Source organism: Marmota flaviventris, chromosome X, assembly GCF_047511675.1.
Source record: "Marmota flaviventris isolate mMarFla1 chromosome X, mMarFla1.hap1, whole genome shotgun sequence".
NCBI lineage: Eukaryota > Metazoa > Chordata > Mammalia > Rodentia > Sciuridae > Marmota > Marmota flaviventris.
Genome location: NC_092518.1, coordinates 91,243,541 through 91,257,720, shown reverse-complemented (window position 1 = coordinate 91,257,720; position 14,180 = coordinate 91,243,541). Strand labels below are relative to the sequence as shown.

General features: G+C 38.8%; 1 protein-coding gene across 2 annotated transcripts in view; it reads right to left on the bottom strand.

Annotated features, from left to right (window-relative positions):
* The window catches only part of Rnf128 (ring finger protein 128), a 103,046-nt gene that overhangs the window by 50,672 nt on the left and 38,194 nt on the right, over nucleotides 1–14,180 (bottom strand). Inside the window, exon 1 of one of the 2 annotated variants that reach the window (XM_027932777.2) lies at nucleotides 6,242–6,951. The exons of the other annotated variant lie outside the window; for it this stretch is intronic. Coding sequence (XP_027788578.2) covers nucleotides 6,242–6,725 — 484 coding nt within the window. The 5' untranslated portion in view covers nucleotides 6,726–6,951. Of the gene's footprint in view, nucleotides 1–6,241; nucleotides 6,952–14,180 lie in introns of those variants that run through there. 2 annotated transcript variants of the gene reach the window in all.

Sequence of the window (14,180 nt, the reverse complement as noted above, 5' to 3'; positions counted from 1 at the left end):
AGTTTCTTTTTTGGTGGATGCTAGGGATTGAACTCAGGGGCACTTGACCACTGAGCCACATCCCCCGCCCTGTTTTGTATTTTACTTTGAGACATGGTCTCATTGAGTTGCTTAGTGTCTTGCTTTTGCTGTGAGTTCAAAGCCATTTGAACTCACGGTCATCCTGCCTCAGCCTCCTGATCCGCTGGGATTACAGGTGTATGCCACTGTGCCCAGCTCTGTAAATAGTTTTTAAAACATCAAAAAGCATAGGGGGAGCTCCATTTAAAAACTCTAAAAACATATTTCACTATCTCCTTGTTGTCTAGGTCATTTTGTCATTAAATATCCATATAACTTGCCCATGACAATTGTTATGGTTTGGATGTGAGGTGTCCCCCAAAAGCTCATGTGTGTGACAATACAAGACGGTTCAGAGAAAAAATGATTGGGTTGTGAGAACCTTAACCTAATAAGTGAATTAGTCCCCTGACAGGGATTAACTGAGTGGTAAATGAAGACAGGTAGGATGTGGCTGGAGGAGGTGGGCACTGGGGGCATGTTTTTGGGTATATATTTTGTATCTGGTGTTGTGGATTCTCTCTCTCTGCTTCTTGATCATAATATAAGCCACTTCCCTGTACCACACACTTGCTGCCATGATGCTCTGGCTCACCTCAGCCCCCAAGGAATGAAGTTGGCTATCTATGGACTGAGACTCTGAAACCATGAGCCCCCAAATAAACTTTCCCTCCTCTAATTGTTCTTGCCAGGTTGTTTGGTCCTAGCAATGAAAAAGCTGACTAAAATAAAATAATGGTGGTCACTACAGAAATTAGGGAGCCCGTAATCTTGAAATATTTGTATACTTTTATTGTATGTTCTTCTTCTTCCTCCTCCTAGATTTTTCTACATTCCTAAATAGGGCAGGTACTTTACCTTCATTGTTTTGTATTATTCAAGCAGGAAGCACAATACACAGCAATCAGTAGATCCTTGATAAATAGTCAATGGTTTGAATTCTAATCCCTTTCCTTAGATACTTTTCTATTGAATCTTATGATCATCTAGCATTAGAATTCTTAGGTGTTTTAAGGCAACTCAACAACCATTTCTAGAATATATCCAAACAAAGATCCCTATGGGGAATCTGAAGATTAACCAAACATTAAAATGATTACAATCCAGTAAGAAGGTAAAATAATCCAGTAAGAAAGTAAAGAAGTTGGGCTGGGGATGTGGCTCAAGTGGTAGCGTGCTCGCCTGGCATGCGTGCGGCCCGGGTTCGATCCTCAGCACCACATACAAACAATGATGCAGTGTCCGCCGATAACTAAAAAATAAATATTAAAATTCTCTCTCTCTCTTTTTAAAAAAGAAGAAAATAAAGAAGTAACTATCAGCAAAATGCATAAAGTACACTAAGAGATGAAGTGCCATCATGATCAAAAAATCACTTTGTTTTGTGTGTGAGCTGTAGTGGGAAGAGAAAAAAAAAGAACTGTATAGAAACACCACATATTGCAACCTATAAATGTGTGTAAATTGTTATGTTTCAATTAAAATAAAACACAACTAAAATTTTTAAATTAAAAAAAAGGCTTCAAAGCCGAGGAAACTTTTGTTTTGAACTTTGAAGAATGGATGAATTTTTGAAAAGTACAACTGAAAGAAGGGATGTATAGGCAACAGCAGAAGTACAAGCAAAGTAATAATAATGGGAAAGGATAGAGAATGTTTAGGGAACAATATGAGAGAAGAGGGACATAAAGAGAGAAGTTTGTGACCAGATAATTAAGAGTCTTGTATGATAAGCTGAGCAATGTAGTCTAAACTTTGAGTAATGGTACCTATATGATCAGAGCTGTGTTCTGAGTGGCAATATGGAGGAAGAACTTTATACAAGGAGAAACTGACTGGAGCAAGGAGACCAAACAGGAATCTAAAAAATTTTCCCCCATGAGAAAACAAAGGAACTGAAAGTATGGTGATAACAGTTGCAAGGGAGAAGGGGACATGTGTGAGAATATTGAAAGTGAGAGAATCAACTGGATGTGGTAGCTAGCTACATTTTTAAGGGGGAAAATAATAGGGGTATGGAATGCAAAGGAGAAGTGTTAAATGAATGGTTTAATAAAATACCAGAAATGAAAAAAGAAAAAAAAGAAAGGCCACAGAAGGAAGAAACTGCTTGGGAGAGTTTCAAAGGAGTGGCCAATAATTTTAAATACAGTACTGCAGAGATACCAAGAAGAATACATCTGGAAATGGATTTGGGAATGTTATTTGACATGAGTGAATCATCACCACCCAATCCCTTTTGATCCTCTTGTAAGCCTCTTACTATAGTAAAAAACGTTCTGTTCTAAGTCAATGTCCTAGAATAAAAGCTAAATGTAAGAGTTGAGAAGAGACTCAGATAGTGATAAAGAAATGTAATGTTCTTTGTGAGTGGAAAGAAAATTGGTCACTTAAGGAAAAGCAGTTGTATAAGAAAATAATGACAAACCTAGAAGGGCCCCCCTCCAAATTTTTTCTTTATAAAAATTCAGTCTATTCAACCTGTTTCTAAAGGGTCCACATTATGACTTTGAGGAATGTGGATTTTAAAGTACTCCAGGTATTTATTTTCAAATTATGTTCTGATGTAGGATGCAATTTTCATTTTTCTGAAATACATTTAACTATTTTAACTGTGATTAAAAATAGTATCTTCCTATATGACAGATACTGCACTGACACTTTATCTACATTATCTCATTTAATTCTAGCAACCTTATGAGGCAAATTTATTATTGTGCCCATATTATATATTAGAAAACTGAGAAGGAAAATCATTGGCCTATAAATTTAAAAATACTAAACCCTTATTATATATATTAGCCCAATTCCTTAACTAATCTGCTCTACTATCTTTCAACAATGCAAATAAGTAACTTTTTTTTTGGTTTGGTTTTTCTTTTTCTTTTTTTTTTCATAAGTAACTTTTATATATAAAACTGTATCTCATTGGAGGCCGCCAAATCATTAAATTACACTGTTGGTTCATTCACTTTTTTTTTAAACAGCCCTTAGGAATAACACTTCTCTGGCTACCCCTTTGCATATGTTTCAAATTCTTGTAAATGTGTCATGGATTATAAAGGCTGTATCTTGCATGGGTCTTTCAATAAATTCATGCCTGCACATGTTGACTCAAGGAAAATTGTACAAGCAAGTACACACACCACTTCAACCCCGAGGCTGTGTTCAATTAGACAGCAGGCAAGGCTCAGGCCCATCTGCTCAGAGTAAGAACAGTTAGTTGCGCAACAACAAGAGCATGCTTAATGTGTCTGATCATGACCATCTACATTTTAGATGGCTTTAGTGCTTACTCTAAGTTTTGGCTGCTTTTTATCTGATTTTCATATTTAAGATAAGAACTTTGAATAATAATTAAACTTTGAAACTAAATTTCCTTCCAGGTTTCTGGATCCATTTGACTGAAAAAGTGTATATCCAGAGATTCCAAGGCAAACTGTTAATGAATATCTATCATTTGTAATTATCTGTATGAAGCAAGAGTTGCTGAATACATTGCCATCAAAATGAAACACAGAAATTCCATGGGTGGATGCTACATCACAACTACCTTTTATGAAACTTTGGTATACATAAAAACAGCCTTGTTTTCCAAATTGATTGACCTTACACAGTGGAGTTTCTCTCTACTAAACAAAAAATGTAGAGCAACTGTTCTAAATCAGTTAGTTCTATTGCTTCAAACAAATGTATCTTCATGATCAAAGGATTGTGATAAGTGAGAGTGTGGATACTCAGCACAAACTGGAACAAAGGACAAACAATTCAAGTGCAGGCCCCTGTGAGAGTAGGTAAAGATTGATTCTGTAAACAAAAAAGACAGCAATGGCTTCTCCACATTTGGTGACCCCTGTGTAATTTGCAACAATATATCTCGAGTTAATACTTAAACCTCAGTCTTACCTCTCTGCCACTACAATCCAAGACAAATTATTTTTGACCAGACATTAAAAGGAACCCCTAGGTTTACTCTTAGGAGTGAATAAATAATATAGCACTTTGCAAACAAATATTCAATAACACAAGTGGAGGAAATGCAAAGTAATTTCCCCCCACCCATGTTGAAAAGTAGTTTCTCCAGGAGTTCAAGGGAGAAATGTGATTCTAAACCCCAAGTAATTTGCCAGTTTTTTGGTTAGTTGGCTTAATGGCAATATTTGCTATCACCATCATCTTAGATAATAATAAGTTTTTAAAGTATCAAAATACCTTTGTGAATGGAGTTAAGCAATCAGTATTTAGGGCTTTATTCATACATGATATCCCGAAACACAATAGGCATAATTAGGTTTCCAGTGCTTATGTTTTTCCTACTACACCATACTGCCTTTCAATAAAGTGTAAAATATATGTATAATGTCTAGCACATAGTAGAAGCTCAACAAAAGGTAATTTTATTGCCTCCTGAAACTATCAGATAAATGTCCTTAACAGAAGTGGAATAAAAATAGTCGAAGTGGGAACTCTCTAATAAAAGAATACGCTTCAATTACAAATCATTCATGCAAATGAATCTCATTTGGAGAAGACAAAGTCAAACCCTTGTGTTTTAGACAGCAAACTGAAATGTAAAGCATTTAAAATTTAATAAATCTTATTATTCACTTTTACTGGAATTAAAAAAGTAATTTCATTCTAATTGTTGGATTACCAACCAAAGAAATATAGTTTGCTCCCATAATCAACATGCTAAATCTAAGAATCACAGCTTTTTAGAGCTAGAAGGGATCTTAGAGTTCATTTAGTTCACTTTTATCTCTGCACACTCTGCCAAACTGGCCTCAACCCTTTACACCTCTATGTTTCCATCTGACACGTGAGTAACTTGTACAAGGTCATGAAGCTGAGAGAGGCAAAGAGGGGGCTAAAGGAACTCAATCTTCTCAGTTCCAGTTTAGTGCTGTTTCCATTATACCACCTAGCCACTCAATAAGTACTTTCCAGGCAAATCCTATCATACTGCTTTTAGAAAAACACAAATCCTCTAGCTGTTAAATAAGCAGATTTATCTCTTCAGTGACTCCTAGAAGGCTAATCCATATCAGCTAACCTTTACTGAGAGTGAATAATCTGTTATACTGTCTTAGACTCAAGTTTTATTTCATTTTATTCTCAAGGCAAACCTGTAGATAAGTTTTTCCTTATTAATCATTCCCATTCGAATGATGAGTGCATCCAGACTCAAAGACTTCAAATAAGTTGCCCAAGGTCAGAAGACTAGTAAGCAATGAGCAGAAATTTGAATCAAGGTCTGATCTGCGGCCCAGCTTTTAACCAGCACCATATACTGCTATTGCACGTCTCTTCCTTTTTCTCCTTCAATATTTTTTAATCTGTCCTTTGGGGTCTAGGATCACTATATACATATAGGATATTTGTGATTAGGTATTGTTACCTAATCACAAATAGGGAAGTTTCTGGAAGGATAACTGAAGGGGAAAAACAATAACCTACACCAGCTCCACCAATTTAAGAACTATCTGGACTACTTTACAAAGTCTAGGCCCTTGCTATCCTCATGAATAATAAACCTCTTTCTTTCTCAGTAACTTTAATCACCTGTTTTGGAACTCAATAACTGAAATCAGATTTTTCAAAGACAAATAAAAGCACTGATACCAACAATCTCTTTGGGATCTAAGACCACGGGGCAGAGAACCCAAGAGCTAAGCAAAGTTTCCACCAAAATTTCAATGGGGTTAACAGGGCACAGTAACACAACCTTGTACCTGATACCTAGGGAAACAAGGAGAGAAAAATAAGAAGAGAGGCGAGGAAATCTGTCGTACAGCAAAAAGTGGGGAAGAGATTTCCAGATGATCTTCTCCATAGTAGTTTAAAAGCCAGTGCCCACCGCCACTTAATCCAAGGCAAGGCAGCCTTGTGAAACAACAGGAAAAGGCGATGCGAAGAGAGCAAACAGTCCTCAATTCGCCTGCCTCCGCACCTCATTTGTCTTACCCTTTTCCACCAGAGAGGCAAATTCTAAAGGATTTTTTTCCGCCCAACCCCCACGCCTGGTGAATCTCGGGGAGGACCCTGCCCCACTCAGCGGGGGCAAAGGGGGCACCCATTTTCCTTCAGAGCAAGGGGATAGGGAAAGGAGGGCACTGAGGAAAATAGGAGAAACTGGCCATGGCAAAGGTTTGAAGGGGTGCAATTTAGTAGCTGCACTCACCAGGGTGAGACATGGGGATGACCTCATTGCGGGTCCCAGGGAAGTTAAAGATGACAGCTCCAGACGCCCCTCTCTCATAAGCCAGATGGATCTTGTCTGCGAAGGTGCAGCCCCCACCACGTTGGATGAGGGCCAACCAAGAGACTTGAACGGTGCTTCCCCAAACCGTGGGCACCGTGAAATTCGTGTGCGGGTTACAGGCGTTGAGCGCCCCGGGCCCATCAGGAGGTACCAGGACCCCAGCCACAGGCTCCAGCGGCGAGTCCTGGCCGTACACGCCCTCCTCGCTCAGCTCCCACACGGTGCGGTTCACTCCAGTGTGCGGAACCCGCCAGGACACGTTGAGGTACGCGGTCCACACAGCTTCGGCCCCCCGGGAGCCGGGGGCACGCGGACTCAGAGCCAGTAGGAGGCACCATGCCAGCAATCTGGAAGAGCCGCAGCCACCATGGCAGGAGACCCCGGCCCCGGGTGGCGGCCCCATGGCGCGCGCGCGCTTCACGGTTCCCTAGGGCCCCTTGCACGCACTCTCTGGGCACTTGGCAGGACCCTGGCCTTGACCAGGTGCGATCCAGGTGGGGGACGGGTAAAGTGGGACTGATGCACCGAGAGCTAGGTCGGAGCCCAGAGGCACGTAGCGTCCATAAAGAGGTTGCAGCAGACGCAGCTCTTGGAAGCTCCAGTTCTCGCTACTGCTGCGGCCGCTTCGGGCTCTGGGGCTTTTGCATGAAGCTCCGCCCAGCCGACTGGGGGTAGAGGTGGCTGGGAGGGAGGAAAGGACACTGCGGGATCCGCCTCTTAAAAGGGTAACAGGATAGGAAGGCATTACAGTGGGCTCTGAGCTTGTGTGGCCAGGTGTGTCGCGTCGTTTTATGAAAAATGGACAGGCGAGGGACTCTAGAATCTGCAAACATTCAATCTTTCTGATAGGATTCGAGTCAGTTTTGAACTGCAGGAATACCTCTTTCCCTCCAAACATTTGCTAAAGGGCATTTTGAGATTACGGAGCCTGAATGTGAAAGTACTACTAAAAAGAAGCAGATCCCATGGGTCTGAGTTGTAGTCAAGACAATTTGGGTAGGTGGGTGGTGCTGGAGAGGACAGGGTTTGCCGATTCCCTAGGGAAAGGCCAGAAAGAGCCAGTTCTTGTTACCCAATTTTACTGGCCTCAAATGGCACCTTTCTCCTTTCCTTCTCCTAACAGGCGTCATACGTATGTACTTCCTTCCTATCCTTACCCCAGACTAAATGTACTGCATCAAATACCTCTTCTAAAAGTAAAATTGGTCTTCACAAAAGAATTACTGTTTTCACATACCTCAAAACCAATCCTTTTTTCTTCCCCATCCATAAATCAAGTTTACCCCAATGATTATCCCTGCAGCATTCATGACCTTAACTACATCATCCTTTCTCCTTTTCCCACTAACAGAAAGGAGTCTGACCCACCTAGGCAATTCACCTATGTCATTATTGCATTATGATTTATCCCTACTTAAGTGTACAATTTCTATTTACTGTGTCAATTATTACATTTACTAGGCAATCAATAATATGCACTAAAGCTGAATTAATACATCTTGTGTCTGGCCACTATGAATAACTTCTGATTCTGGGGAACTTAGTTCTTTGTGCCTCAATTCCCTCATCATCTGTAAAATGGGAATAATAATGACCTAATTTATACAGTGGTTCAAATAATTGAGTTCATACATGTAAAGCATTTAGAATAGTGCTTAGCACAATGTAAAATGCTATGTTAAAAACTATTACTATCAAACAGGTTTAGGGACACAGTACATCTAAAATAAAGTTGTTACATTGAGGCAATAATCAGAGAAAATTATTTTTAGAATATTCAGTCTTAGCCACTTTTTTAGTTTAAGGAAATATAAAATTCTTAACCTACCCCAACATTTGTTAAATTCCCAATGAATCACTTCCCTCAATCCCTGACCCAGCCTTTACTTAATTAATATTATTCCCAAAGGTTAAGCATGAGACAATTCTACACTTGATATTCTTATGACTTTGGAGAAAGCTAGAGGAAAAGTACCACCATACACCAAACAGCAACTAGAATATAAATAAATGGGCAATTTTGTGAAATATGAACCATGACGGTTGAAAGGGACTTTGGAGGTCAAGAGAGGGTAGGTAGCAGAGTACCCCTAATTATGGATGACATTAACATCTGAGATTAAAATGAACTAGAAGAAAAGAAATTAGTAAAATAAACCATCTCTAAGAAATGGTACAATTCCAGAAATTATCTGAATTTGTTGATGAAAAACATTGAAAATTAAATCAAGCAATATTACTTGGATGACAATCAACTACATTGTATTTTGAAGAAACAATGTATTCAAAAGAAAAGAAGTATTTTATAAAGTAATATATAAAACGAAATTTGAAAAAAATATTTATTAATGTGCATCCATTCATTATTTTCTTAAACAAATATGTATTGCATATCTGTTATGTCCTAGGGGCTAAACATTGGGATACAAAATCAAATAAGTGCTCTCATAAAGCTCTTAGATTAGTTTGGATGAAAAAGACAAGTAAAATGATAATTGTATGCATATAATGTAAACATTATGATAGATGTATGCATAGGGCAGTAGTGGGAAATAGAGAAGAGTCACTTAACCCAGACTGGGAAATAAGGGAAAGCATCCCAGAGGAGGTTACATCTGTACTGCAAGGGTCAGTCTTTCTAGGCAGAGAACAACACAAGGAAAGACACTGAGACATGAAACAGAAAATGTTGGGAAAGTACAATTACAATAAGCCTTGTAATTGTAAAATGGTTGGAACCTAGACTACAAGAGGAAGGATGGTAAGAGATAAAGTTGGAGAGGTCATAAGGTCCAGTTTTGGACAGTCCTTTGGGTAAAGCTAGAAATTTGAACTTTATACTGAACCAAAATGTAATATAATCAGGGACACACACATATGAATATATATATATAATTCATATGTTGACAATTGATTGGAGGGGACACAAGTAGCAGAAGTAAGCCCAGATAGAAGATTGTTGGCTATGCTCCTGGTGGGAGATGAAGGTGGCCTGGACTAAATAGGTAATAGAGATGAAGAAAAGTGGAATATTGGAGATAAAGTCAACAGGAGTTGGTTTGGGGGAAGAAAGAGATGGAAGAATTAGGGAGTACTCTGAGGTCTTTAGCTCTGAAGACTAGATGGCATTCAGTCCAGGTATTTGGGGTGGTTAAATGTATAAAGTGGGTAGGAAGAGAGATGCGTTTACTTTAGGCATGTTAATCTGGGGGTGCCTATGATGTGACTGGGTAAAACTGTGTGTTAGGCAGTTGGATACTCTAATTACTGAACACCTACTAAGTGCAAAGCACTGTAGAGGCATGGACACAAAGGAACCAGTATTTGCTCTCAGTGAGTTCACACTTTAGAGAGACAGAGGTAATGAAACAATAACAGTACAGAGTAATAAATGTTATTATGATTGAGAAAAGCAGAGAATGTTATGGCAACACAGATGTGACTGAGTCTTTAGAAACAAGAAGGGTTATCAAAACAAAGAGAGTAAAGATATTTGGGCATAAGCAATAGTATATTATATGAGAATACCAGAGAACATTCAGGGAACTGACTTTCAGTGGTGAGGTATGGCAGGGATGTAAGTTGCCAAAGGGGAACCAAGAAAAGTGAAGCTATTCAAGTAGGCTGGCCCAGAGCACAAAGAGTTTAGAAACTATTAAAACTGTTGAGTCACATGTAAACACACATACTTAAAGCAAATATGGCAAAATTTAACTATTGGATTTTTTAATTTTTTAGTACTGGGGATTGAACTCAGAGGTGTTCAACCATTGAGCCACATCCCCAGCCCTTTTGTATATTTTATTTAGAGACAGGTCTCCATGAGTTGCTTAGGACCTCACTAAGTTGCTGAGACTGGCTTTGAATTCATGATCCTCCTGCCTCAGCCTCATGAGTTGCTGGGATTACAGATGTGCGCCACCATGCCTGGCTGATTGTTGGATCTTGGTGGTGGATACATGGATGCTTATTGTATTAGTTTTCAACTTTTCTGTATATTTTACAATTTTGTAATAATGAGTTTGAAATTATATTTTTTTTATTGAAGCCACCAAAGCAAATGAATATTATGATCAGATCTGGGCTTATATAGATAATTCAGATTACATGAGAACAAGACTGGTGACAAAGAGACTAATGGAGAGGCTAGCATCCCCAGATCTATTCTGGAGGTCTAGCCCAATTGTGGAATCAGACTATCTTAGCTTGATGATGCAAACCATTAAAACCATCCTGTGAACTCCCCCTGCTCTGAGTCCATTCTCACCAGGCAGCCTTCTTATTATCATTTAGCTCCTCTTGTAAATATGCCTACTGGGAGATAATGCACTGATCAGCAAACACTAGTATCTGGTTCATTTGGAAGTTATACTTCTCATTATAAATTAATCAATTGGCATTCTGGCTCATATATTGGTCTCTTGTGAATTTGGTTAACTATGAGTCAGTTCCCAGGAGCCCAGACTCTGGTTATGCTACCAATCAAATTTCAAAGCTGAGGACCAGATTGTAGATCATGATTGCATCAAAGTCTTTCCACTCTGCGTAATTCACTGGCTTTACCCACCATATCCTTCTGAGTCACTGTGAGTTGTTTTCAAACTACAACAGTAGCCTTGCTACTGAGCATGAGGTTGTTGACCAGGAGCATCACCATTATCAGGCAACTGGTTAGAAATGCAGAATCGCAGGTCCCAAACCAGTCCAACTGAATCAGAATCTGCATTTTAACAAGATCCCCAGGTGATTTTTATGTACATGTACGTTGGAGAATCCCTGGAATAGACTAGACTACTCTTGATAGGTAGTTAGCATCTAGCCTCTGCTTGAATGCTTCCAGTGTAAAAGCTCACTACTTCATGAAGCATCACACTCTGAATATGAGGACTACAATTTGCCTGTCAGAATGTTCATGTGTATGTAGTTTGACCTTGCTTCCCTCCATTCTCTTTCTCCTTTCAACTCTAGACCGTCAGAGTTTGCATGCTACTCTCTAGCTGTATCCTCAGTCCACCAAAGCCTTTTCTCTGAGCCCTGCTCCTGTACCAGACCTCACTTGGTTCTTGACAAACCAAATGTACTAGTTCCACATATATTCCCTCAGGGCCCTTCTCCATAAGGCTAATACCAGCTGCTGTTCATTGAGCATTTACTATGTGCTTTACATCCTTATTCATTTATTCCTCACAGCCATCTATTATTAACTCCATTTTTTTTTGAAGAATAGAAAACAGGCTCAGTGAGAATTAGCAACCTGCCTAAGCTCATAGCTAGGAACAGAAGCAGAATTCCAATGTAGTTCCGACTCTAAATATTAATAGCTGATAATGATTCAGTGTCTTCTCTCTGGAGAGTGGCATTCACAATTTAACATTGCTTTATATCAAAGAAAAAAGTTCAAGTGAAATGTTTCTTGTGTGCATTTCAGGCACTGTGAGCATTGAGGGAGATATATTTGGGCCAGGAGCCTTTTTAAATTCCTCAAATCCTACCACAAAGACTAACCCTGCCAAATATTCGTATCAGCAATACCAAACTGAAAGCTGCCCTGAGCAGTGCACTATCTAATGATGAACTGATAAACAGAGCAACATCCTGCAGGAGCAACAGCAGGGCACCATTGTGGCAGATTAAGTTTCCCATCACACTGAATTTCTGCAGAGATGTAGAGATGGTTGATAATGTTCAGCCTTTAATATGTCTGCAAAAAAATGAGACATCACCTCTGGCTTCTCACCATTAAATAAATGACAAAGCACAGTCTGGGACAACTAGTGCCCTGGCATCTCAGTGATGCTATGGCTACACAGCTTAACAACATAGGTGTATAGAATGTATAGAGAAAGGATGGCAACAAATCTCAACTCTAGGTGCTGCTGTGAGTAGGAAGAAGAAACGGTAGGGGTGTGGAGAGAGTCAGCCAAACAAAACAAAATAAAACACCAAAATGTGATGCCTCAGCATATTTCCAAATGATATGATATCACTTGCAAATGTAGATAAACTTCAGTTGGCTCACATTGGTATACAATGATTAGAAAACGTGGGATTTTTTTTTAAAAGAGAGGCCTCATGCACACAAAATTTCAGAGGTCTTGCAGAGAGTAGGTGTGCTAAATCCGAAACTAAGAACAGTCTACTTACATCCAGCATTATTAGCTACAATTGAAAGTCTACTATGGCCAAGCCCGTTATACCTATAAGTATTACATGCTACGTCTTACAGAAGAATCTCAGACTCAGGTCAAGTAAGTTGTTGAGGTCACTCATGATAACCAAATGACAGAATTATAATTTGACCACATGTGTGAGTGTAAAACTACACTCTTCCTATTATATCACTTTCTGCCCTATATAACACTGCCTTCATAAATAAAGGTAGGAAAATTCTTATATTTATTGAAAACCTATCATGTTTCAGACACTTAAAAAGAATTAATTTTATCTTTTGGTTCTCACAATAGATAATATCCCATTATAATTCTCATTTTTCAAATGAGGGAAATGAAATGCAGAAAGGTGAAGTATTTTGCTAATAGTTACACAGCTAGTACGTGCTAGTTGGAATTCATACAGGGGTATGTATGACTCCCAGTTACATGCATTATCAGTCCACTATACCTCTTCACATACATAGAGATAATATCATTATAATATGGAAAGAATGAATGTATCCAGTAGCACATTCAGCATACCATTTGACCAGAATATCTTGATGTCCTGCTTATCAGCCCCGGAAATCTTAAATAATAAAGATTACAAGAGTGCATCTAGTCAAGTCTCCATAATTATTTATAAATATCTACATATTCATGTGTACATGTTCACTCACATGAATCTATGGAGAAGAGTGCCTGAACATGTTTTGAAAGGGTGTTTTGCACCCACTGATGAAAACTGGAACAGAAAGGATGTTTTGGTGAACGATACTAGAGGAAACTTCAGCCATTGTGTCTACTTGATTGTCACTGGGGGATCAGATTAGCTATGTTAAGTTTATGGAGGTGATTAAGAGGATCACAGATAGTAGAAAAGAGATTAAGAGTGAGAAAGGGATCAAGGCATGGGGGGAGGAGTGGCCTCTGGGGAAAGTTGGACAGAAGAGGTGCTGAAGTAACTGTGGAGATGAGGGGTCTTTCCTGTCCACTGTGATATCAAGCTAACCTACTTGGGAAACTCATCTGGTCTCATACAGTCTCCTATTTTTCTTTTTCAGGTTTCCAATAAAGTGAAGATTACATAAGAATTAAATCTGTGACCATTAGAGGATTTGAATATATGTTATCGAAAAGAAAGGACAATTATCTGGGAAAAAATGGGAGAAGAAATGTTTTTGATGAATTGTGCCCTACAAAAATGACCACGTATTTGAGGTTTATTGCTGGTCCATTCATCAGATTTCAATAAACTACTCTGTAGCCTAGATCCACAAAAACTTACTCCAGTCATTCTCTTTATTTTAACTTTGTTGTTAATTGTTTATATGACATCAAGTAAATCTCCATTTCCTCTTTTTCAGCTACAAAATAGTGATACTAATAATGAGAAATTGAATAAATATATCCTGACTCATTAATATTTCATTAGATTAAAGCCTAACAAATCAGGAAGTAGGATCATATGTTGCTTGACTATAGTGATATATTCAGAGAAACACATTGTTCGGTGATTTTATCATTGTGTAGTCATCACAGAGTGTACTTTCACAAACCCAGATGGTATGAGACTACTCCATACCTGGGCTATATGGTATGAACTATTGCACCTAGACTACAAACCTGTACTGAATTCACCACAAACCTATAGTTAATACTGTAGAAAATTATAAACAAATGGTAAACCCTTGTGTATCTAAACC